This window comes from Falco naumanni, chromosome 1 (genome assembly GCF_017639655.2).
Source record: "Falco naumanni isolate bFalNau1 chromosome 1, bFalNau1.pat, whole genome shotgun sequence".
In the NCBI taxonomy this organism is placed as follows: domain Eukaryota; kingdom Metazoa; phylum Chordata; class Aves; order Falconiformes; family Falconidae; genus Falco; species Falco naumanni.
Window position 1 is genome coordinate 88,870,194 of NC_054054.1, and position 25,105 is coordinate 88,895,298.

The following is a 25,105-nucleotide window of genomic DNA, read 5'->3' on the forward strand; positions in this document are numbered from 1 at the left end:
AAGGGCCATCAAAATTTGGCCAATTGTGGTTAGAAACCCACGTAAACACTGTGACAAAATTGATGCATTGGCCAGGCTGCTTTAGAGTCCAGTGCCCATTTTGCCCCTGTCCTTTCAACCCAGACTGAGATCACCCATGGAATATTTGAAAGAGAATGCAGTGATGCGGAGCACCCACGTCTCCATCCCCATTCACAGCTCTGAGGAATGCTGAGAAGAAAAATGAACTTTGCTGGCTCTGTACAGGAAAGGGCCACAGCCATCCACCAAACTGAGGACCAAATGGCCACAAGAACAGATTCTTCTGCATTGGATGATACTTGTCTAATGGATGCAGAAGGCAGTAGGAACCCTATAGGTTGTTCCTATAGCCGTGTGTCCTCACATCACAGCTACCAGATACTCCTGCTCTGTGTGCGGGACTTGCAGTCTGTCATGGGCAACAGGGCTCAGTGTGGTGACAGTCTTGAACAGAAGTGAGACCATGGCTCCAGCTCCAGAAAGTGGAAGGTCAGGCTGAGCCACTGGTTGTACTGGGAGCATGAGTCAGCTGCCTGCAAAATCTCAGTTGTTGGAGATGGGATCCAGGCTTTGATTTTTATCATCTTGTCAGATGGCAGCGATTTTGTCTGAGGAAAAGCATGTGCTAAACTTGCTGTGCACTGCTGGAGGAGGAAGGAATGCACACAAGGAAAACACTTCTACCCACAGCAGGTAAGGAACGGTGCCAGCATCGTACTATCAGTTGCAGACGACGGGTGGTGGGCAAAATTCCTGCCACTTTCTGGATTTGTAAAAACACCTCCTCTGGGTCCAACAGCAGACTGATAGAAAACAGCCCACAGAAACAGTCCCAGCCAGATGGCGTGTTTTGAACCACTATTAACCTTGACAACCTTTTGCAGTGTTCAAAGAGTTTGCCTAGGAAAAAGAGCTCCCCGAAATGCCTGGATACAAGGAGCGGTCCCGGCAGCATGCGCTTCTTCCTTTGTCTTCTCCACCCAGCATCTCCCAGCAGCAGGAACCCGGGGGGAGGAGGCGCCTCCGGGAGAAGAGGCAGCGGGAGCTGCCCAGCCGCTGGGGAGGTGGGTGCTGGGGCAGGGAGCCGGGCAAAAAAAAATACCGCTGAGGCTCTGCTCCTCCGGGAGCGCCGGGAACCACCAGCCGGGGAGCACGGGGAGCCGGGGCGGAGCCGACCGGGCGGGGCGGCACGGTCCCTCCGCCTCTCCCGGCGCCTCCCCCGGCCCAGAGCCCGGTGCCCGCCCGGTCCGGAGCGCGGCGCGGCGGCATCGCGGCCATGGGCTCCCGGCTGAGCCGGCAGAGCAGCCTGGAAGAGGAGAGCACCGAGGAGCCCTGTGCCGGCAGGTTGGAGGGCGGCCGGGGCGACTTCCACCTCTCCTCCCTGCTCCTCCACCCGCAGAAGCTGCCCGGGGTGCTGCGGAAAGCCTCGCCGGCGCCCTACGTGCGGCGGGTGGGGTGGCTGCGGGAGATCCAGGCCACCATCCGGGAGCACAAGCGGGAGCACGCCGTGCACATCCTCAGGCTGCTGAGGAAGGTAAAATGCTGCGGGCGGAGCGGGCCCCGGGGCCGCCACCTCCGGGGCAGCGCGGGCAGGACCGGAGGGGCGGGCTGGGACGGCAACAAAGGGCTTTGCGCGGCAGGCGCGGGCGGTGCCGGCCGGGGTCTGCAGGGCCCCCCGCCCCGGCGGGGTGCGGCAGGGAGCCGGGCTTCGCAAGCCCCCCTCCCCGGTGGTACGGGTATGCAGCCCCCCTTGGCGCGGCGGGCCGGGCTCTTTGTGCAGCTCCCGCCGCTCCGTGCCCCGGCGGTGCGGGTCCGCCGCTCCCGGGGACGGCCGCGGCAGGCGGGAGCGGCTGCGGGAGCAGCCTGCCACCTCCCCGACTGCCTGCCTGGCAGGGGCACCTGGCCGACGGCCTGGAGGCAGGGAATGAGGGGCTGGGAGGAGGGCTGTGCTGCACGCTGGAAGAGGGATGTCCAAGCCATCCACACCCCTCCATGCCAGCCCCTGGCTGTGCTGAGGATCGATACCCCCTCAGAGAAAAGCCACTGCATCCCACTGCTACCACATCCCATTATGCCCACCCAGCCGGACTGGCCAAGATCTGTCTTTGGGAGAACCCAAAATGGTTTTGGAAAGGACCTCTGGGACAGTCTAGGCTGAGAGGAGAGGTAAAGGGGTCAGTGCATAAGTGGGAGCTTGTTTCTGTCTGCCACTATTCAGGAACAGAAAAGCCAGTGTGCAGACAGCGTGGTGCCAAACTGATGCTGAGGGCAGAGCCCTGCTGCTGGAACAGAGCCATCTCCTCCATCACTCAGTGCTACCATCACTTTCCAGGCAAATTTGGCTCCCCCAGACTGCAGGCAACTCTGCCATCAGTAGCATGGGGGACAAATCCTCCCTCTGATTCAGACACAAAACTTATCTTGTTGCTTCATTAGGTAATGACCTACCTCATCTCGGGAACATACTGGATTTCTCGCCATAGTGGTAACTAACCTTTGGGTGTGAGTGTGTTGGAGCAGGGACTGGCTCGCTGGGATGCCTGTACAGCCATAGTACCAGCGGCAGGAAGGTGTACCAACAGCCCTGGCTCTGCTCTGAATGTCCTGGGGTTTACAGCACTTGCAACAGTGGTGGTCAGTACCCCGGGCTACCAGCAAATTGCATACTCATGAGTAAGAATTTACAGGACCAAAAATTACATATCTGCTTTTTCTGTCCGCTGCCTTAGTGTTCATGTGAGGATTGTTACCAGCACCACAAATGCTCTTTTTGCCATGCATGTAGACAGATTAACCCTCATCAGAAAGCCTGTATACATGCACTGGTATGGCAGACAAGGCTTGAGTAAGATTTCAAAGGCAGTATTGGAAAGGCACTATTATAAGAAGCTTGTGAAGAAAAAGAAGCAACCACTCACTTCAGGAATGTGGCAGTATAACACGAACAGACTTTTGTAGGGTATGCCAGAGGCCAGAAATACAGAATGCCGTTTTCTATAGTGCTCAGCACCTCTCTCCTCAAGACTGAAGCACTGAAATCCTCCACAGACTTTGGAGGTCTCCAGAAGGTCCATCTGTGAATAGCCAGGGTTTGAATGCTAAGTCACGGAGCCATCTGGAATGGAGGGCCGTTTCTAAGCCCTCCTTTCAATGCAGTATGCCAGCTCCTTTCAGGATCAAACACCCAGCTTCCCCACATCTGCGCTGAGAACTACCATGTCCTGAACACTCACGTTTTGTCCACTGCCTGTGCAGTTCCCCATCTCTGCCTGTCCATGTTGAAACAGTTCATGTGCTCAAAACAGAGCACTGGGGCGTGCATCCTGTCGTCACAACACAGCCTTCCTTCGCCAAGTAAGCCAGGAACCCATCCAACACCACCCTAAACCCTCCAGTTCATTGTGTGCTCCAAGATTTCAGAGACAGAGGTCTACACCACTAATGCGTACCACACCCTTCAACAACTAAACACAACTGTTGGCCAGTCCTGGGGTCATGCATGTAATCAAAACCAGTCCTCCTCACATGTCCAATGCCCACTTCAAAGAGTACTATGATCAGCCTTTTTTCTTATTTACAAATTTCCCTCACTCCTCAGCTAAATCCAGCTCTTAGCTTGGTCCTCAGCACATCCTTCCTTATGCAGACTGGCTTACCTTTGCAGTAACACGCTCTCAGGAGTCACGGATTTATGTGTCCCAGGTGAGCGTCAGTTTGTTACCTGTAAAAAGAGAGATACCTTGTTCACTCTAGTGCACAGTGAGGATATTTAACACCATACCTCATCACTGTGCCTTGGCCAGGGTGCAAATACCGCAGGGAAGGCAGAGCAGTGGTGGGACGGGAATTGCAGCTGCCTCAAGTGAGCAGACACACTCAGCCAGACCAGAGGACACGGGCTGCAGATGCATGCGTTGTGCTGCAAGGCAGCCTGCTGCTCCCAGCAGACACAGACCTTGTCCAGCCCTGCAGATGTACCCTGCAGGATGTAATTGTATCTGCCAGTATTTTTTGACCTGCCATCTGCAGACTCCGAAGAGCTGTGGACTGCTCCTAGGATGCTGAGAGGGTGTAATAAAGTAAAGCGAGCAAGCCAGGCAGAAGCAGATCCACCAACAGAGATTTAAGATCCCAGCATACTAGAAGATCGCACAGAGAAAAACCAAACCACGGGTGTACACTCACGTACGCTTGCTTTGTACAGAAACACTTGGACAGCTCATTGCTCATCATCTTACCAGTCCCACCTGCAAGAGACAGATCAGCTTTCCTGCTGGTCTAAGTGGGCATTGCACAGCTGAAGCCAGGGGAGATACCAGACTTGCACCAGCAGAAAGTCTGGTACAATCTGATTTCCCTGTGCCGAGACAATGGCCAAGTGTCATTTTTCAAATAACAGCACTAAGCCAACTGAACTGGCAAGACTTAGCATATTCTGCTGTCTGCAGCCACCCTTTAGGTGGTACACAATTTTCCAAGAAATGAGAGAGAGAGAGAAAGAGGGAGGGAAATAAGTAAGATTAACCAGAAAATGCCCCTGGGCTAAGAATTTATGGGCTATCAACATGAAGTGAGTATTTACAGCTATATTATTTATAAAACCCTTGCAGGCAGGATTATTATGGGAATGCAGATTCATCTTAATGGTATAGCTCCAATTGGGGGAGTTTAATTACTGCTTTGACATCCACTGCTGCATGCCCAGCCATGCCATCCTCTTGGTAGCTCACTTCATCTGTGCATATTACACTTGGCGTAGGAGGCTCCGTTTCCCTGAAGCCTTATGGTTAAGGGAGACATTGGCGTGATGCCTTGGTACGCTTCTGGCCCACATCCAGCTGTGTCTCTCTGTCCTTCAGGACTGATCCACTGCTTGGGTTCCTTGATTGCTTATGGGTATCATCTGTGTACACACAGCAATGGGGCTGTAAAGCATTTGATTTGTTCTCCCTTTCTCCACCAGATCTGTAGCCAGGGTCTCTTTGTTACTGTGCTCTCTGCTTAATCCAAGCATATCCAGAGCAGGAGAGTGCGGATGCAGCACTGGCTTTGACTGCTGCTCAGGGTTAAGACCCTACACCTCTGTCAGCATGGCTGCATACACCCAGCTTCCCCCCACCCCCCTTTATTTTTGAGCTCTCTTTCACTGGGTGGTGCCTGAAGCACACATTCAGTGGAGCAGCGCGAACATATGGGGCACCCATTTGCTTATTCATTTCTCCTGGCAGCAGCATACAGAATGGGCATAGGACTTGTTTCCTCCCTCAACTGAGCCCTCCTTGTCAACTGAATCAAACCCAGCACTATCCCCATTAGGGAGCTTTTTTGTTCTACATTTCTACTCCTGGGGTATTTTTTTCTGCCCTCAGGGTATTTTCATGTATGTGATCTCTTTTTCCCAGATGCTTTTTTTTTTTTCACAGCTCCGTGGTATCTTCTGATTGCAATGACAAGTTTGTCATATATTAGATCTTAGCTTTCCTCTTAGCAAGAAACAGCTTAGATCTTTGCAGCATCACCCATCTGGCTCCTGGGGAGACTTTTTGTTCCCAAGGACGATGAGATTTCTTCCAGCATGTCCAAAAGTGCTCCATACCCTGGTCCACGCAGGTAAGTTGCATGGACCACATATGTTCTCTGGGTCACACTATGGAAGATGGGAAGAAGACTTCCTATGACTGTTGTGTAGAGCTACCTATAAATTTACCATTACACGCAAAAGACAGTACTGCCAGTGCTTAACACTTACTGAGAAATTCAAAGCACAGCTAAAGTCATACGGTGGGCCAGACATTTGCTCAGCCAGCCACCACCAGAGCATATGGCAGTACCTAAATACCTGAGAAAAGTTTGTTTCTTCCAGAAAAGCTGAGGCGGGAGAAGCAGGTTTAGAGCCAGCCTTCCTGCTTGACTTCTTCAGCAGATTCACACATAGAGGCTGACAAAACCATGAGTTTCTCTGGAGCTAATTTTCTCTGGGCTCCAGCGAGCCTGGAAATGATGCCGCTCTCACCTTCCTGTGGTAGGTGGAAACAAGGTCAGTCCCTAAGCTGAGTAAGCTCAACACTACATCTCATTCAGTGCTCTGGCTGCTGACATCCCCCATCACAATGATGCTGGGTCAGAACAGCTGCTTCACCATTGTTAGATGGTTTCCTGTATTGAGCAACCAGCTGGCACCTCATCAGATTTACTTTCTGGTTTCAAAACACCTCATGGGTATAGCTCCAAGGAAGCCCGTGTATCTGACTGACTGTTTTTCTTGTAGGACCTGGGACTGGAAGGAACATTCCTCAATGAAGTGCTATACAAAAATGCAACTTTCCTCAACTTGGTGGATCCCATCTCTCACGACTTGCTGATGAGCCTCGCTAGAGATCTGCAGTGTCCCAAAAAGGTGAACCCTTCCCTCAGTTCAATGAATACTTTGCCACAGCACTAATGCAAAGAGAGCCCTAATGGGGTGGGCTGGTGCTCTACAGCCCTTCAGAACCAGCCAGCGTATGCCCTTGGAGTGGTAGCACATAGATTGTTGTGCATATTTCAGTAGAAATCAGTTAAAACTACCTCAGAACATGAATGAAACTGAAAGAGGGGGCAATTATATGCACATAAATCAGGAATTTACTTTTTATGCCAATAGTAAACTTGATGACGGGGTACAGGCCAGATAAAAATATATGGGGTGGTTGGTGGTGCCACATTCCCTGGTATGCCCCAGAGGTTCAAAGCAGCTAGTTTATGGTGGCTTATGGGGCTGCAGAGGGGAACAGAGATCTCTGCACCTCTGCCCAGGCTGGTTGCCTCTGTAGGAGAAGAAGAACCTCTCTCTTCCCCAGTCCTTTGCCACATCTAACTACCCTAATGCAACATTACATCCCCTGTATAACCTCCCAGATCTCCTGGTGCTGTAGGAATATATAGCAACTCAGGGTTGAAGAAACAAATGTATTAACATGCACAGTATCACTGCACTGCTCCAGCGCTTTCCTTCAGAGAATGAAGGAAGCAGAAACAAAAAAAGGCAGGGCTGAGCGCACACAAACATCACAGATACCACAGCCCCACTGCAACACCAGCATCTCCTTCTGTTGCCCTTTGTTACCACAAACACTTGGATTTGCAATACATCCATTTGCTCATCGGGCTTGGCAAGTGTCATGTCTGCTTTATAAGGAGAGCAATAGAGTGAATTTCTTTATTCAGAGAGAGATATTAAGTACACACAGCTCAGAGCAAACGGCAGCACCCTAGGGAACACACTGAATGCCTGGTGTAGACTGGAGGCATTTCTAACCTTGTTCTGCCATCTCCTGAGGCTCTCTGATAACAATTAACCAGTCAGGTCTCAATAGACAAACTACATTTAGCCAAAGTTTAATCACTATCATTGGGCTGAAAGGCAGCCTGAAAAAATCTTTTCAAGCACAATTTTTGTGCAAATTTTGTAAGTATCTAAAAAGTAAGAGGGTGGGTTGCAGCAGTAGTACCTCTTAACCATACTTCAGTTGACCTCTCCAGCTGTTCTACCAGACCATCTCCAGCCTCACGCTGTGCAGTGCCCTCCAGGGGAGGCAGCACGAGGGGACATTACACTACTCCAGTACCCTGGTGCCTAGCAGTACCCCACCTCCTCTGTTTTCATGTCTTATAGATGCACATGCTTATCTGCACTGACATGTGAACCATTATATCGATAAGATTTTCCCCTTTCCTAAGAAAGATGTTGAGCACCTGAGCCGCCCCTCAAAGCCAACAGGAATGTAATGAAGGAGCTGGAGGCTCTCAGTACCCTACAGCACCAGCACTCCTCCCAGCACAAACACCTGCAGACCACATTCCCTCTCTGACCCTGGCTGAGCATCTGGTGGGTGTAACTGCGTTACAGGCAAGCAGGCTGAGTACAATTCCCAGTATGTCAGTGGAAATTAAATCAGTGAGGACACGGGAAAGAACAGGAGGGTAATTCTCAGTTGTGAGCCAACAAATGCTCACAGAGCATCGTGCCAGCTTCTGTGCTGAAGCCTGGTGTGCACGTGCACCCACTTGGAACCATTTGCTGTTGTAGGTGACCGCAGGGTGCCAGTTGCAGCCTTGCCACCGCAGCAGTAGTCTAGAACAAGGCACCTAACCCAGGGGCACAGGCCAGTCCCTGTAGGGTTCCTAGGTGAGCTGGGCCAGGGATCAGGGGGTGCTCGGCTGGGATCCCCCTCCATTTGGCACAGCAGAACAGCCGATGCTGGCAGCGCATCCCTGGGGAGTTCAGCTGACTCAGTGACTGCTTAGGAAAGTCACAGTGCAGCTGTTGGGCCACAGTACAGCACTTTAACTGCTTGCAATAAGAAATAAATTAGCATATTCCCTGATAGCTTTACTATGTGTTTACCTATCAAATCCCTAAATGCACATGTTGCACCACAGCTGGAGGGCTGAAGAATGGGAATGCAGGTGTCTCAGCATTTGGAAAATATAGAGGGGGCAGAAATCCCAGCCTTCAGCAGCTGCCATTCTGCTTCACCAGAGAAGAGGGGTACTGTTCAAAGTCATGGTGATAAAGAACACATGCAAAAATAAACCCACGAAGGCAGCAACCATCCTGGTGCCATCTTTTCCTGGTGAGTTATTTCAGGGGCTGGAGGGAACTACTGGCATTGGGAAGCTCCCAAACTCAAACTTCCAGAAGCAGAATGGACTGCGAGGAAGTAAGATGGAGTATGGGAAACTCGCTGGTTCCCTGTCCCAGCATCTCCCAGCTGGAGCATGGGAGGGAGCAGCATCAGGGTTCTGCTGCAGGAGAAGCAGGAGGTGCTGCTGCAGGAGGGATGTGCTGGGGCACATCTCTCCAAGCAAGAAGCACCTTGGGGATGGGGCCAACGTGCTGACTGCTGAACTTTCCACATCAGGGTAACAGGTAGTCAGTCCAAAGAAAAGACAGTACACAGTTAAGAGTTTGGGAAGCACGGCAACAAGGTAACTGACAGAAATTTAGCATAGTCCTGTAACACAATGAGTTGGCAGCTTGCCTGCGCAGCTGGGGACAGGTGCTGCTAAGGATACAGCAGTGAGGAGCCGAGACACCCATGCTGTCCCTACACTGGGCTTTGTTGAAAGTGGAGATCTTTTGAATAAAAGGGCATAGGGGGTCCTTGCACAGAGCCCTTCTCACATTGCCAGCCACCCCTGCCTTCCTGGGTGTTGCCTGGCCTAGAGTCAGACTGCTCTAGAGCCCCTCCCACAGCTCTAGAAAATAACCCCCTCTTCTGAGCTCCACTTCCTCCCGGGTAGGGTGTGAGATTGTAGCCCCACTCTGGGCAGAAACATGCTGGCTGAGCTGGGGTCCTTTCTGGCAGTGCAGAACTCCTACTGTTCCTCCACCCTAAAAGGAGATGGCATGTGGCAGAGGCATCTCAGGCCTTCCCACCATTCCTCTTTCATCTTCTCTTCCTCTTCATCTCCTCCCTTATACACACGCCCCTGCTCCACTACCACCTCTGTTCCTTTCTCATCTTCCTCTGTCCTCCACCTTGCTTCCTGTTCTGCTGTGATGCAGGCAGAGTCTAAGCTGTCCCTCTTCTTTCAGGAATATGACCCCTGGAAATCCTCCGACAGGATCTGCAGGCAGCTGATTTACCACTTAACCCCCCACTCCAAATGGCACCGGCACGGCATGCCCCGGAGGAAGTCCCAAGTGTGGTAAGCAGCCTGACAGGGATGGTGTGGATGGGCACAGAGCGGGATCTACCGGGAGAAGCTGCGCTGCAGCCAAGCACCATTTCAGTCTGCCACTACTGCTCTTCTCAGAGAAGGGCAGGACTGAAAACCTGCATGGCAGCCGCTGCTCAGTCTCTTAGAAAACCTCAGCCAAATGGCACAGGGTCAGTACCAACACCCCTCTCCTTGGTCTGGTTTGCTATTGACTCCTTTGTATATAGTCTTACAGTTCCTCAGCCTCTCCCAGGTGCATTGAAATCAACCCCACTGATTGCACAGTGCAGACAACCCTCCCGACAGGGCTTGCAGGGTGTCTGGCCTTAGGAGCACGGCCAAAGCAGGCAGTCCTGCAGATATGCACACCCATCTGCTGAGCTGAGCTGGCCCTCAGCTCTGCATCCCACTTTGTCCTTGTTATCCCAGTAAAACTTCCATGCCAGCGAGGCACAACCACAAGCTAATCACCCCATTCAGCAGTAACCACTTTGAAGTGACTAGCAAAGAGGTGACCATCCTTACTCCTACTTCTTTGCTAGGACCAGGAGAGGGACCTGAGATGGTGCAGAGTCTCACGCACAGGGAACCCAGCTCAAAGTATATTGGCCACTGACAGCTACTGGATGGCAGTTGCTTTCCACTACTACAAACATATTCAGACACCCACACTTGTTCTCTCCTTGACACTTGCTGTTTTTTCTAACCAGATAAAGAGCAATCCCTACTTCTTTTAAATCCACCCCTTCTTTCCTCATTTTCTTCGAGCAAAGTCTGTTCCTGTGGCACAGATCACCACTGCTGAAGAAGACAGAGAAGTGACTAAGAAAAAAGCTCTTGTCAGCCCCATTAGCTTCACAGGAATAAATGCAGGACTGGCTAAAAAGAAATGCAAAATTGGCAGCACTCTGGGAATAGCCTCAGGCTTTTCTGAGACTTTCAGTCTTTGATGCGTGTGCCAGCAACTTAAAAATCCCCCATGGGAATTGACATTTACATTGTACCTTTCATTCTGACTCAGAGGCAGATCCCCAGTGCATCTTAAGGAATAAAATCCCTAATGCCATAATTTCCAGGCCATCTGCCTCTCATACCTATAGCCCCACTTTATCACTGAATCCAAAAGCTCTGTGAGTTTCAATGCCATCATCTCCAGCACCCCACAGGGCAGGACTGTTTGTGCTGGTTTTAGGTGGGAACCACAGCACAGAACAAGACCAAGGGACCACAGCTGAGCGAGTCCTTTTCCAGACCCACACAGCTGACATTTTCCCTATGGGATCCTGCAGAGTGCTGGAGATGCAGGAAACACAGCAGGTCTGACCTCATCCCCACCCCCTCCCAAGACAGAAAAGCTTAAAGACAAGAAGTGCTAGAGATAGGCAGAACTTGATAGAGGGTAGCTGTCTCTATTCCTTTCCAAGCTTCTTTTTGCTGAAACTTAGCCTCATTCTGGTTTTCCAAGTGAAAAATCCCTCCCTGCTGCTCCTAACTCAACTCGCTGCCTCCATACTCCCGTTTGCAGGCAGAACAAACCTCTAGTTGGGAATCCAGGCTGGAGAGTCAAACTGGAGGTATTCCCTCTGATTTCACAGCCTGGGGAGAACAGAGGACTGCCTGCTGCAAACTCATCACTTACTAACAACGCAGAGAGGGGTCTGTGGCCAGACTAAGAGCTCTGGGCCCTGTGAGCCCAAATCCCACGCAGAGGGGTCAGGCCCAAAGTGCTGGCCAGGTACAGAGCATCTGTGAGCACAAGCAGGGACAAGGCAGCAAGGCAATGTGTGATGGAGGGAAATACAGGTCTAAAATGGATGACCCTGCCTGGCAGCCAGACGCAGCTGCAAGGTGTTACATAAGGCACAAAATAATTTTGATTAAATATTAAACAGCAGAGCTTCCTCTTTTAAGACTGGAGAGGAACTGGTTTATAGTTTGCGGCAAAAGATGCCTGCAGAGTTGGCATCTGAGGCTGCTGCAAGAAAGTGGATGTTGTCAGGAGCAGAAAGGCAAGAAATAGCTCCTTCTTTTGAAGATACCAGGGCCTAATTTTGTCCAGCCAGGCTGTTTTTATCGGATAGGAATTCTCCACTTCCCTCTCTCTGCTAGTGGGAGTATTTTACTGTAATCTCTGCCTCTGAACCTGTGCTCTTAGCTTGTATCCTTCTTGCTGTCAAGGTCCTCTAAAAGGTACAGGTGCAGCAGCAATACTTTGAAGGCACTTCTAAAATCTAGTGGGGATTTGGGACAGCAGGGAGGAATCGGTGCATGGAGACCACATTCAGGAACTGAATTCTCCTTTTGCTTTTGTGGTCTCCTGGGCTTTGGCTTTTGGCTTTCACAAAGCTGATGCAGGACCCCCTTGTTCTTTTCTCAAATGCAATTTCCGCTTTCTGGCAGCATGTTAGATGGGTCCAGGAGATAATTAACAAGCCCAGCCATACAGAGAGCTTAAAGCATCTGCCAGGTTTTAATTACATTTGTGCTGTTATGGAGATGTGGTATGGGAGATGGAAAGGACCTGCAATACTGAAGCCGGATGTCACATCAAGTGTTTCTCCCCACCACCAAACAACAAACCAGCAGGTCAGAAATTAACTAACTGTAGTTACATCCCCAATCTACTCTCAGTGGGACCTGAAACATCCAGCAAGTACAAGCCTGAGCCATCCATGATAAAGCAGAAAGGATAAGATACATTTCTTCAAGTGCTCCTCCTTCGACAAACAGGTCAGAAGTGGAGTCCATACAGAAACATGGAAGGAGAACACTTATTGCAGCTCAGTGGACTCAATGCAACAGCAGCTGAAACGAGTAGGCGAGATGCAGCCCGGGCTGTGTCTGGTTTCTCTGCTTGACTAAACTGTCAAAGGTGATGCTGGGAGGCAGTTTGCCCTCTATATCCATGCCTGCGGGTGCTTGACAGTGACTGTCTCCCTTGTACAATGGTCAGCAGTGTCCCAGCTGTGTAATCCCCCAAATACACTATTTCTGCTGCCCATGTGATACTCGGACAGGTTGGCCACACTGAAAGCAAGGGGTTCCACTCTCCTTCCCTGCAAAATCCTATCTCACATCTGCAGTTTCCAGTCAACAGCTGGCACCCCACTTGCAGCTGACCCTGCCTGCATTGGCTGCCTTATCAAACAGGGAAGCTGAGCTCTTGGGGGATTTACTCTGGGGATTTTAAAATTAAAACCTCAAAAGCTGGAGGATAAGGTTTCCGGTGAAGGGGTGCCAACAGCATCCTGGCTTGTATCAGAAATAGCGTGGCCAGCAGGACAAGGGAAGTGATTGTCTCCCTGTACTCGGCACTGGTGAAACCACACCTCAAACACAGTGTTCAGTGTTGGGCCCCGCAGTGCAAGAAAGACATTGAGGTGCTGGAGCATGTCCAGAGATGGGCACCAAACCTGGTGAAGGGTCTGGAGATCAAGCCTTATGAGGAGCAGCTGAGGGAACTGGGGTTGTTCAGCCTGGAGAAAAGGAGACTCAGGGGAGATGTTATTGCTCTCTACAGCTGCCTGAAAGGTATTGATCTCTTCTCCAAAGTAACAAGTGACAGGACAGGAAGAAATGGCCCCAAGTTGTACCAGGGGAGGTTTAGATTGAATATTAGAAAATATTTCTTCATGGCAAGGGTTCTTAAGGACTGGAACAGGCTGCCCAGGGAAGTAGTTGAGTGGTCATCCCTGGAGGTATTTAAAAAGACATGTAGATGTGGTGCTTAGGGACATGGTTTAGTGGTGGCCTTGTCAGTCCTGGGTTAATGGTTGGACTTGATGATCTCAAAGGTCTTTTCCAACTTAAATGATTCTATGACTTTACTGCACAATTTTCAGTCTGTTATATCCTAATGGGAATTCAGTTTTAGCACCATTTTACAGCTGTATAGATCACTCACACATAATGAGCAGAATACATCCTAGAGTGTTGCATAACTCCAGCTTTGCTTTCTCATTAAATTGACATTTATAGTGTAAAGTGTAATGGATTAAGAAATGTTCGTCTACACAGACGTAGGCTTTTTAAGTTATCAACACCACTTCTGTGGAATTTTGACAGGTGCAGAATTTCTGGATATTATTAATTCTTGTCTTCAGAAGTTTTGAGGCCTCCTGCCATGCTTAATTAAGGAAAATTACATGTGCTAGTGTAAGTGCCTCCATGTGCCTCCAGAACAGGGACAAACCCAGAGAGCGTATTACTTTTTGAGGGCAAGACACACTGGACTGCAATTCAGAGTGGAGAGGGAAAAGGGTATCAGGTAAAGACAGCCTTTGTCTGGAGAGCTGGATTGCAGCCTAGTACTGCAGTCAAGAAGCTGTGGATTACAACTGACCTGTCTTAGCAAAGTCATGTCAGGGAACCTTACATATCTTCCACTTGCATCATCCCCAGAGCTGGCTACTTCAGTGTAACTACTTCCTTCCTCAAGCACAAAGCATCAAACCTGAATCCACAAAACACCAAGGCAGTAAACTCAGGGTGATCTTTACAATCAGGGTGTTCCTGGCACAGAAGAAAACTCAGATTTCTCAGAGTGGCTGGTTCTGGAAGAGCAAAGGCAGGTGTGTGTGGAATTAATAACTCCCAAACTGCATGCATCTGGGCTTTCCTTTTCACAAGTCTCACCATAGTTTTACTTTGCTCATCTGAGTGAATTTCATCTTGGTTAATTCAAAACTGGGTGGAGGACAGAGTATAATTTCTGGGCTCACTGCTCCATTTCTCAGTTATTGATTGATATGCATTGCTCGGATGTTGTGGTATTAGATGCGCTTTTAAAATGCAATGAAAGCACTTGTGTCTAGAAGATTGCAAGGAAAAAGCTCTGAAGGGCTTTGGATCTTTTTTTCTTTTTTTAAAAACATCACTCAGGGCTGCAGATGACAGCTCTGGCAGATTAGATCTTGCCTTCACATGGCATGAGGTGAATATTAACGACAGCTTCATGTCACCCTTATGCAACACGGTAAATAGGCACCATCATTCCTGCTTTAGAGACAGGAAGCCAAGTTAGAGAATACCAGTCAGTTAACTGAAGACACATGACAATAATCATATGGGTGTACAGAAACTGCCCCTCACAATGCTTTCAAGAAGCTGCTGCTCACAGACATGTCAGCTGGACAGACATGAGATGGTCAATAAGTTGTAGAGAGAGGCAGGAACTGTCCCCTCGTCTTATAGTGCAGGGGAGTCCCAAACACTGCCAATGATCAGGGTTCCCAGCAGCATAAAGAGGAAGGTACATCTGCAAAGACTGTTGGAGGTGGTAGAAAGATTCATCCCGCAGCTTGACCCTGCCCTGTCACAGATAAGTCGTCCAAGACTGGCAGGCAGGAGAAGCAGGACACTTTGATAGAGAGACAGACAGTAAGTGAAATAATGGAGGTTGGGTGGCAGATGGTAGTTAAAAGGAATCAGCAGAGACACTTTTGCCTTCATGACTCTTACATAGTTGAAGGTCTGACAAGGACATAGGCTGATACATGACATTTACAGTGAGGAGGTAGCATTATTCCCTGCTTTGCTAGGATAGACCTAAATAATGAGGGGAAACAACCAGAGATCACAGATCAAGTGGCATCAGGAGGAAGGCCAACGGTTCACAGCTCACTTGAACACACCTTCAAGGACAGAGTAAAGATGACAGCAGAGCCAGGAGGAGAGGCACTCGGCTGCATCAGCGCCTACCAATATCCATGCTCCACCCCAGGTGCAGAGGGAAGGTGGTAGGAGAAAGGCTACCTTTGCATTCCCTTCTCTCCACAGTGAGGGATCTCCCCACAGTTGATCAAAAGAACTGGGGCTCAAGGATGGAGATGTGACTGAGGGACTCCTCATGGGAGTGGCCTGTTTGTGCACTGCCTCCATCTTCAGAGGTGCTGGGCCCAGCCTCAGAACACCTTGGGCTGGGTTAGTCTAGGTCAGTGCTTATGAGGCTTCTCTTTCCTTTTTCCTGTCTCACTAGAGGCAGCTAAAGCCAGCCCTCCGTGGCAGCACGCTGTGCCACAGGGAAGCAAAGCAAGCACATTACGCTAAGTAGGTGATTAAAAAGCCCAGAGTCAATCCCTTAAATCACTGCTTAAAGCAGAGAAGCAATCCAGACATGCCTGTCACTAGGTTCTGTGCAAGGAAGAGCAGCCAATAGATACCTGACTCTTAGCTAATTAGCCACTACTGGCAGTGCCTGTTAATGGAGGAGATGCATAGTGACAGGAGTCTCTGGCATCGGGAATATTTTACATTTGGAGGCAAATTAAATATAACAATAAAAGGAGGAGGGGTAGAAAGCATGTCATTCCCCAGAGAGACAGGCAAAAAGTAGTGGTCATCCCTCATTATTGAAACCCTATCCGACTCATACTGTCTCCTCCCAGCCTCGATAGCAAGGAGACAAGGAAATGAGACTCCAGGAACCTGAACATTCTTGGGCTGAACAAGCTCCTCCAAACCCCATAAAGCTAACAAGAGGCCAAGCACCACTGTGGCTACTGCAAGTCCCACCACAGCAAAAGTCAGGAGCCATTACACCCTTTCTCTGCAGCCACCAAAGAATTTAGCTGGCAAGCAAGAAATTGAATGGATTCAGTGCTAATAAAATAAATGTGCTGAGTCCTCAGCTTCATGGACTCAAAAAGAAGGACTTGGAAGAGGACCTAAGGGTTAGGTCCCTTGGGACAGCTCCTGGAGACAAACTAGCAATTAATTTCAGGTCTCCTAACTGTTTCATCTCATGACAGCTCTGAATTTGCTTATGTTAGCTGAGTTCCCAGGAGGCAGGAACAGTGACTGAGCCTTACATGGGGAGAAGATTATTTTTATCCCAGAAAAAAGCCAAGGGAGGCACAAGATGGGTTCATCCCTTTCTCAGTCCACATTTCTGACTGACAGCTTTCTTCTGATGTCTGCAGGTCCCTCAGACCCCTGTGATGCCTGAACTGATCCTGGGTGGATCACATGGCCAGGCTCATGGTGCAGCCTTGGGATTGCTGGGTAATGCCTGCTGAAGAGTAGAGTTGGCACCTAGGGAAGGGATAACTGGCAGTGAGCGTGGAAGGAAGGCTGCCTGCATGTCTGTGGGAGAAAGGCCAGACCCCAAGGAGGGAGTTGGGAACAATGCAAGGAAAAAATTGTTTCACATGAGAGAAACAAGGAGATGTACCTAGAAGAGGTCTCATCCCTCAGCAGAGCTGAACAAGGGTTGCAAGCAGGGTGCTGATCCCTTATAAACAGGAGGGAGGGTGGGTACTGTTCCTCACTAGATGCTGCATCTAGCTCCAGGCTGGCAAGTAGGGGGCTGGTTGCTGATTGCCCTTGCTTCTTGCTCAAAGTTTCACAGAATTTCACTTGCAGCCATTTCTCCAGTATATGAAGGAGTGGGGGGGGTTGTTTCCTCTCTAAGCTTGCTGCAGATAATACAAATACAGTCTGCTTCCCTGCATCCAGGGTTCAGATCCTCATTAGATGCAAATCCTCACAATTATAAATCTGCGCACAGCACCAGTTGCAGTAGCATTAGGTTAATCCAGCCTCCGGTGCTTTGCAGTCTTCTGCCCACAAGTCCCATGGGCATCAAGAGCCATGTCGCTAAGTAGCTATTTTGTCTCACACAAAGAAAACAAAAAAAGCTTCTGCATCTGAAGCAATCTTTAAGCCTATTTTACTTGCAGAAATTAGGGGATAATAGATGACCCATTTCCCTAGAAATAAACCTGGCATTTTCTCAGCTGCTGCACAAGTGTCTGAGAGCCTGCTGTCCTGTGTATTGTGCCCCCCCCGGCCCGCCCCCCCCCCCGCCAAGAGAAATAGAGCTTAGCAGAGCTCCAGAAAAATACCAAGTGTCAGATAATTCAAAGTAAAGCATCTACCCACATCTCTGTGTCCTTTTCCTGACAGCAGATATATTTACCTCTAAAGCAATAGAGGAGGAGTAGGCAGCTGTTCTGTGCCCTGCCCTAGAGATGGTATTTAGCTGCACCTCTTGGAGCTGCACAGAAGCACCAAGGAGGCAAGGAGAAGAGCTGCCAGGGTTCACAGCATGCGTGGGGCATCAGATCTCATGCTTCAGCACTTACCAGAGAGCTGGGGGGCTGGCTGCAGCATGAGGCGCTACGTCTGCCAGGGCGAGGCTTCTACAGACACATCCCTACAAAAGGCATTTTTATAGGCAAGAGAACAACTTAAACACTGGAGGAGCCCACAGTTCCGAGACAGGAAGCCTAGAGTCACCCTGGCAGGTATAGCAATGAGGGCAAAAGGAAGCAGCAAAAACACAGGAAAGGAAAGAAAAACAAGCCAGCAAAGGAGGGAGGGAGGGCTCTGGCACAGGACAGGAGGCAGGAGGTTTTAAGCACATTCAGCCAGGAGCAGTCCAGTCTGGAGAATCAATTATGGGAAGATAATTTGTCTGCCTGATTAAAGCCTCCTTGGGGTATTGGCTTGTTGCTGGGGAGAGCCGCAGAAGGTACCTGCTCTGGTCAGAGCCGATCCATGACTTATTACTGCAGTCCCTGCATAACAGTCAACAGGAGGGGAGGCTTAACGGGCAGACAAGCACACTGCTTTCGTCCTTCTGACATTTCCCCTCACTTACCACTGTTTGTGCTCAGAGCCAAGTCACTCAAAAGGGGACCCGAAGAGCCACTCAGACTCGTCCCCTGTTAAGAAAGCTGCTATTGCACACCCAGCAGTAAAAACGGCACCTGAATGCTGAGGCCCGGCAGAGGGAGCGGTGCCGGCTCAGACGTGCCCTCCAGTGGTCCCCACTCCAGCCTGGTTCCCATTCCCATACCAAACTGGGAGCACCAAGGCTTGTTCCTTGTAGCTTTACAATAGGGAAGTCAGAGGAGGCTCTGCACAGACTCAAACAAGGCTTGGGGCAGGGGGCGTCCCTACATTTAGGTCTCCTTTCTGTGCTCCCCCTCCTCAGGATGCACCATGGGCTGACAACACTGGGGAAGAGAATTACCAGGAGCCACAGGCTGCATTTGCAAAGAACAGGCACTGAAGTGATTACAAGCTTGCTTCTATGCTTGTTTATCCTGTATCCCCCCACACCCCCAACAAAGTCTTACTCTAATAACACACCAGAGAAGGCTTCTGCATCATCTCTTATGCCAGCCCCTATGGAATATAGGGGACTATTTCCCCTATGCAGTCAGGTTTACACTCAAGATTCATTTCTCCCTGCTTAATCTGACCAATATGAATGCACACCTCCACTGTGCGTTTGATGCTTGATTTTGCTAGAACAACGAGTACTCTGTATCAAACACCCAGATAAAACATCCAGCACAGCTAAAGTAATAACATTGTGCCAAGGGAGACATCAGACTCTTCCAGATTTGAGGCCAGTCCCTGATAGATTTTATACAAGTTGCATCCTCTTTTGTGGTAAATTTTCTACACCACTGCCAGTGGGTGACAAACTATAACAAAAAAGTGCACACATTGTTTTTCCAGGAGAGTTGAAGAAATACAGCTTCCACGCAGCCTGGGCTGATACCAAGCACCCCTTGTATTAGCAGGAAAAGGGAGAGTAACCCTCTGCCATCCAGACTGCAGCATGCACAGTTCACAACAACTACTGCTGTTGCAGCAGCTATGAGAACTGCACTGCTGCTACAAGCAATGTGGTTGATTAATTCTTCACAATCCTGTCTCTGGGGCCCTGATATTGGAGAGATATCAAGTACCATCTTGAAGTGAAGGCCCTTTGGAGAACTCACTTGTATGCTTTCAGACCAATTATAATCCACCAGTACATTAGTCTCTGCTGCTTGACAGCACAAACACTGCTTCCCTTGCCCCTCCTGTGATCCTGCGGAGTAGTCTGGGTCATGTAAAGTGTAAACATTTAGTAAGCAATACAGAAGGCTCTTCTAAACCTTTAGGTCTGAGAATAAGTTATTCTGTACTGTTATTACCTCTCTATCATAAGAGCTCATTAGCTCAAAGGTATGCTTGCAGATACAGCCTCAGCCTTCCACAGTGAATTCCCATTGGAAGCACAAGGACACACAGAAGCAGCCTGAACAAAGTGCTGCTAAACCCAGAGCAGGGATTTATGGGCTTGAGAATTGACAGGACAGGCCACAAGGTCTTTCCACTTCACATTCCTGCAAGGAATCACAGCTACAAGTTTGCCAGTGTTGAGTGTGTCCATGACGCACGTTTATTCACTTATGTTATCTCATAGGGGATTATTAACTGAAATTTCCAGGATGCCATGAACTGCGTATGTAAAGCAAAGCTATGGAAGCAGCGTCACATCCTCCCCACAGCTACAGAAGGGCCTGGCAACACTAAGGCTCGTAGGGACATTCTCACCTGCCATGGGAGCTCCTGCGGTGCTGCAGCCTCCTCCGAGGAAATTGCATGTCCCCATGTACCCATTGCTTTCAGGGACTGGCTGTGCCACAGGTGTGCAGGACACTACAGAGAGCCAGATAGGAAGAGTGGGGACCTTCAAATTGGTGGTTAATTCTTAACCCACCCTGCTCCTCCCAAGCTCAACAAGGCACTTATAGACCCACTGAGCACATGATTAATGACACTAGTGGGGGTCCTGCTAGGGCTCCCATATCCGTAAAGCTAGATGTGTCTGAAAGGACAGCAAGGCTAATAATTTACACTAAAAGATTAGGTTCTCCTGTGTTACACCAACACACATTTCTACTCAATCTTGCAACATATTCCCAACAGCTCCTTTAGCCCCACAGCTCCCACTGCTCACAGCACTCTCACAAACCCACAGTCCATCATAAAACTCCACACCCCGCTCCGTTTGCATACCCAACAGCCCCATAGCACAGCTTTGCCTGCTGTACAGGTTGCCTACCTCATCCTCACTCCACTTGCCAGGCAGACAGCAAAGAAAAATGGCTGAAACCATCTCTCTAGATTTCTTTTAGCACCCTTAAGCCCTCCCTGCCTCCTCACAGCTGCAACAGACCCCAGATGATCTGCTGACCACAGAGACCACACAGGCGGTCACTGATGCTGCTTACTGACTAAGTGCTGCTTGGGAAGGCTTTTAAAGAGACATGCAGTAAATCCATTCATGGAGTGCAGTTTGTCTATAGATTGTTTTCCTGATAAAATAACCACTTCTCAGCCTTTTGACACTGCTCTCCTCTGCAGTAACCCTGCAGCACAGTCTGTTTGCAGCAGACCTTGTCATTCACCTGGAGAGGTGGCACACACACAGCACAAACCAGTGCACTTGGAAAATTTGCTTGCCTTGGTTATTTTTGCTTTCTATACATGAGCCTCTGTACATGCATGTACAGACAAACCCTTTGAAATGCGCTAGTGGAAGACACTAGCATCCTATGTTTAGCCAGTTCTGGCAAAGTTTATGTGTAAGTGCTGAGAATATACAGGAAAGCCCCAGGACACAGTCTACTGTGGGGCATGGTGCAAACCTTGTGCTTGTTTCCCCAGTGAGCTCCATTAACCCTTTGCTTAACATTCTAGCCCATGTTCTTAATGATTTTCGCCCCTGTCCCAAGTGCTTTGTCACTTGGGTGAGACATGGATGACGTCCCCATAATGATATCTCTCTCTCCCCACCTTTACATCATTAGCCTGAAGACCAGTCTGCAGAAGAAGGTGAGCCAGGACTCCATGGATTTGTCAGGGATCCCCCTGACCATGCGGGATGTCCACCGCATGGCCTACTACCTGCAGAACAACGGGGACCACCTCACCTCTGTGGACCTGAGCTTCACCGAGCTGAATGATGACATGGTGCGCCTGCTGCTGCCCTTCCTTTGGGCACTACCCAAGCTCACTCACCTTTCCCTCAATGGCAACCGACTGACACGGGCAACCATGAAGGAGCTGACTGACACCATGAAGGACATGAACAAGTTTCCTTGTCTGGCCTGGGTTGACCTCGGCAACAATGTGGATGTCTCCTCCATGCCACAGCCACTGCTTGTGGGCCTGCGCAAGCGCCTCAGCCAGCAGACCACACTGCCTACCATCTATGAGGCACTTGACTGCGACTCAGAGATCTCCAGCGGGCACGAGGGCAGCCAGCCAGAGGATGAAGCAGCAGGAAGCACCCCACCACGTGCTTTTTCTCAGCAGGGCTGCAAGAGGTGACTGGACAACAGGCCAGCACTGGCACACTGAAGCCACCCCAAGGAGAAATCTTGAATACAAACATCAAGCAGAGGGCCAGCTTTACCGGCTTCCTTTGGCTCTTTTCTCTCACCTTCCCTGACATCTCCCCCCAACTTGCTGTGAGACAAAAGCCTGTCATCCCCCCACAACGTGCTCCATTCCCTCCCCTCACTGCCAAACCCATCGCCCACGTTCCATAGAGGAACCAGTGACTTACAGTGAACCTGGTGCCCAGGCAGGGTCTCACTGGAAGACGGGAAAAGACCTGTCGGAGTCAAGAATATCCTCCAGCAGCCATTGGGTTGAGGGAAAGGGTTAGGGGGGAACCTAAAACAGAAACAGGCTTGTAGTTTACTTCCTTTCTTCCTTTTCCTATGCACCTTGGAAACCTTGGGACCTGCAGCCTTGAGTGTGAAAGGAGGCACCCCAAGAGCCTAGCTGCCGTGGAGCTTAGCTGAAGGGCTCAGAGGCCAGAGCTGGAGCCCGGCAGTGTGTCTCCCTCTTGTGTCTGGCTCCTTTTGTTTTGTTTTTTTCCTATTGTGTGTTTTGTATTAACGTCTGAACAAAGGGACTTGGTCAGAGACCATTGGATCGCATAGGCTGGGGCGGACACATGGCTTGGAACTGCAGCATCAGGATATTTGCTGTGTGACCGGGGTGAGAGGGAGGGGAAGGAGGTATGTGTTGGTGGGAGCATGGGGGATGGGATGAGTTGGGATGGGATGGGATGGGAGAAGGGGGGAGGAGAGGGAGGGGGAACAGTCTTGTGGATTAGCAGGATTGGTTTCAAAAACTGTGCTTTTGTACTAAAATTACAAGTTCCAAGTGAAATCGAAGAACAGCAGACAGCTAAGTGCATAACTGTGGCACTAGAGGAGCAAGCAGTGAACGTGTCAGAGGTGGGCACTTCCCAAATGAAAGCGCAAAGCTTTGGCTCCTCATGGCATATTGCACACCTCGTTATACAGACATGATGTGAGCAGCTGCATCACCATTTCCAACGCTGTCCAAAAACCAAACCACTGGTGCAATATTTCTAGTGTTTTCCACATTGCTCATGCTCTATGTAAACATAATATACAGTTCTCTTGGACATGAGCATGAAGCACTACAGAGTCTGAGTACCTGGGTTGTTCACAAGTCGAGCCAGCAGCCCAGACACTGCAAGAATATGGGCCAGGAGTCCTCATGCAGTGTCCGAGCAGTGTGGGAGAAGATCAGCAGGTACCATACACATTGGTGAGAGTGGTTCCTTTGTCTAAGCAAAGTGAAACATGGCTGTTCCTTTGTGGTAGGCTGCCACCCTTTGTGTTGCAAGGTGCTGATACAAATAAACTGATCAGACTTTAGCTGATAAGTACTCTCAATTATCTGTCCCCACAGGAATTTTGAGAGCAGATATTTTTTGACAGAGTTAAAGAAGTCAGACATATTAAAAAAACAATATAAATCCTGGTCCCCCTAAATTGATAGTGGTAACTTTACCTTCCTCTGCTGATTCTCTCTGGGAGTCTCAACACATATAAGCAACTCACATATACTAAGCCACACAAATCCACATTAAATAGATACGTCTTTCATGCTTCTTGCTGATTTTACAAGACATTGCAAGGAGCAAATGGGTGATATTTTTAGTGATTTATCCCCTTCGGACCAAGAGTGTAAGGGCACTGGAAGGTATTGGTGTCCGTGATCAACTGCCAAAAGCTGCAAATAAATCCAGTCCCCTGAGGAAGTAAGCTGGGTCTAGAGATACTGTGCTGAGTATTACAGCCTGACGCTGTAAATGCTGGACCCAGTCCTGTTTGCACGCTGGAGCAGGACCTCATAACTCATGTTGTTTAACTTGTAAATGTAGTGTTGTAAAGTCCTGTCCTGCTGACCAAAAGAGCAAAGGAACAAATATAGCTAGGGCCAGGTGCTAGCTGCCCTATCCCAGCGGAGGTGGAAAAGGCCCCAAGATAGCCAGAATATGATGTCTGACCAGGAGGATGGGGAACAGGGCATGCAAATGTAGCCAAGATGCCAACACAACCCAAGGTGGGAAGGGAGCATGTGCTCCCCTGCACAGTTGTGACCCAAACCCACTTTTTAGCCCTTTGTTATGGTTTAACCCCAGCCCGCAACCAAGCACCATGCAGCTGCTTGCTCACTCCCTCCACAGTGGGATGGGGGAGAGAATCGGAAAAGTGAGAAAACTCATGGGTTGAGATAGTTTAATAGGTAAAGCAAAAGCTTTGCACACAACTACTAAAAACATCAGTGTTATCAACATTGCTCTCACAATCCAAAACACAGCACTGCACCAGCTATTAAGAAGAAAATTATCCCAGCTGAAACCCGGATACATGCTGGTGAATCTGGAGAAGCGGAGTAATTTCTATAGCAAAGAATGTATTTGAGGAACATGAGGTTGTTTGCAAAAGGCAAACCAGAGCTGCTCAAGCGGCCATCCCTATTACTGAGGTAACGGCCATACTGCTTCAAGAGGTCACTGCCTACCTCTCTTCTCACTACCCATTTTCCCTTCTCAGTGTGGTATCTTGTAAGAATCATAGAATCATTTATGTTGGAAAACACTTTTGAGATCAAGTCCAACCATTAACCCAGCATTGCCAAGTCTACCACTACACCATGTCCCGAAGCACCATATCTAAACGTCTTTTTAAATACCTTCCAGGGATGACGACTCAACTACTTCCCTGGGCAGCCTGTTCCAGTCCTTAAGAACCCTTGCCATGAAGAAATTTTTTCGTAATATTCAATCTAAACCTCCCCTGGCACAACTTAGGGCCATTTCTTGTCGTGTCGCTTGTTACTTTGGAGAAGAGACCAACACCTTTCAGGCAGCTGTAGAGAGCAATAACATCTCCCCTGAGTCTCCTTTTCTCCAGGCTGAACAACCCCAGTTCCCTCAGCTGCTCCTCATAAGACTTGTTCTCCAGACCCTTCACCAGGTTTGGTGCCCATCTCTGGACACACTCCAGGACCTCTATGTGCCTCTTGCAGTGAGGGGCCCAAAACTGAACCCAGGACTCGAAGTCAGGCCTTGCCAGTGCCAAATACAGGGGAACAATCACTCCCCTTGTCCTGCTGGCCTCATTGTTTCTGATACAAGCCAGGATGCTGCTGCCTCATGTTTAGCAGGCTGTTGACCACCATCCCCAGGTCCTTTCTCACCCAGCAGCTTTCCAGCACCCTTCCCCAAGCCCATAGCATTGTGTGGGGTTGTTGTGAC

The 25,105-nt window shown here is 49.6% G+C and overlaps 1 protein-coding gene across 1 annotated transcript; it reads left to right on the forward strand.

The window, feature by feature from the left end:
- The first annotated feature begins 1,037 nt into the window (after positions 1–1,037).
- LRRC75B (leucine rich repeat containing 75B) lies at positions 1,038–23,216 on the forward strand. Its single transcript, XM_040604411.1, has 4 exons — positions 1,038–1,555; positions 6,290–6,418; positions 9,602–9,714; positions 21,324–23,216. The coding sequence occupies exons 1-4, from the start codon at positions 1,298–1,300 to the stop codon at positions 21,844–21,846; spliced, it is 1,023 nt and encodes a 340-aa protein (XP_040460345.1). The 5' UTR covers positions 1,038–1,297; the 3' UTR covers positions 21,847–23,216.
- The last annotated feature ends 1,889 nt before the right edge of the window (positions 23,217–25,105 follow it).

Bases quoted from the DNA above. Each gene is read 5' to 3' on its own strand.
- LRRC75B (XM_040604411.1), top strand. From the start codon at position 1,298: ATGGGCTCCCGGCTGAGCCGGCAGAGCAGCCTGGAAGAGGAGAGCACC. The intron at 6,419-9,601 runs GTGAACCCTTCC...CTCTTCTTTCAG, and splicing joins ATCTGCAGTGTCCCAAAAAG to GAATATGACCCCTGGAAATC. The intron at 9,715-21,323 runs GTAAGCAGCCTG...TTACATCATTAG, and splicing joins CGGAGGAAGTCCCAAGTGTG to CCTGAAGACCAGTCTGCAGA.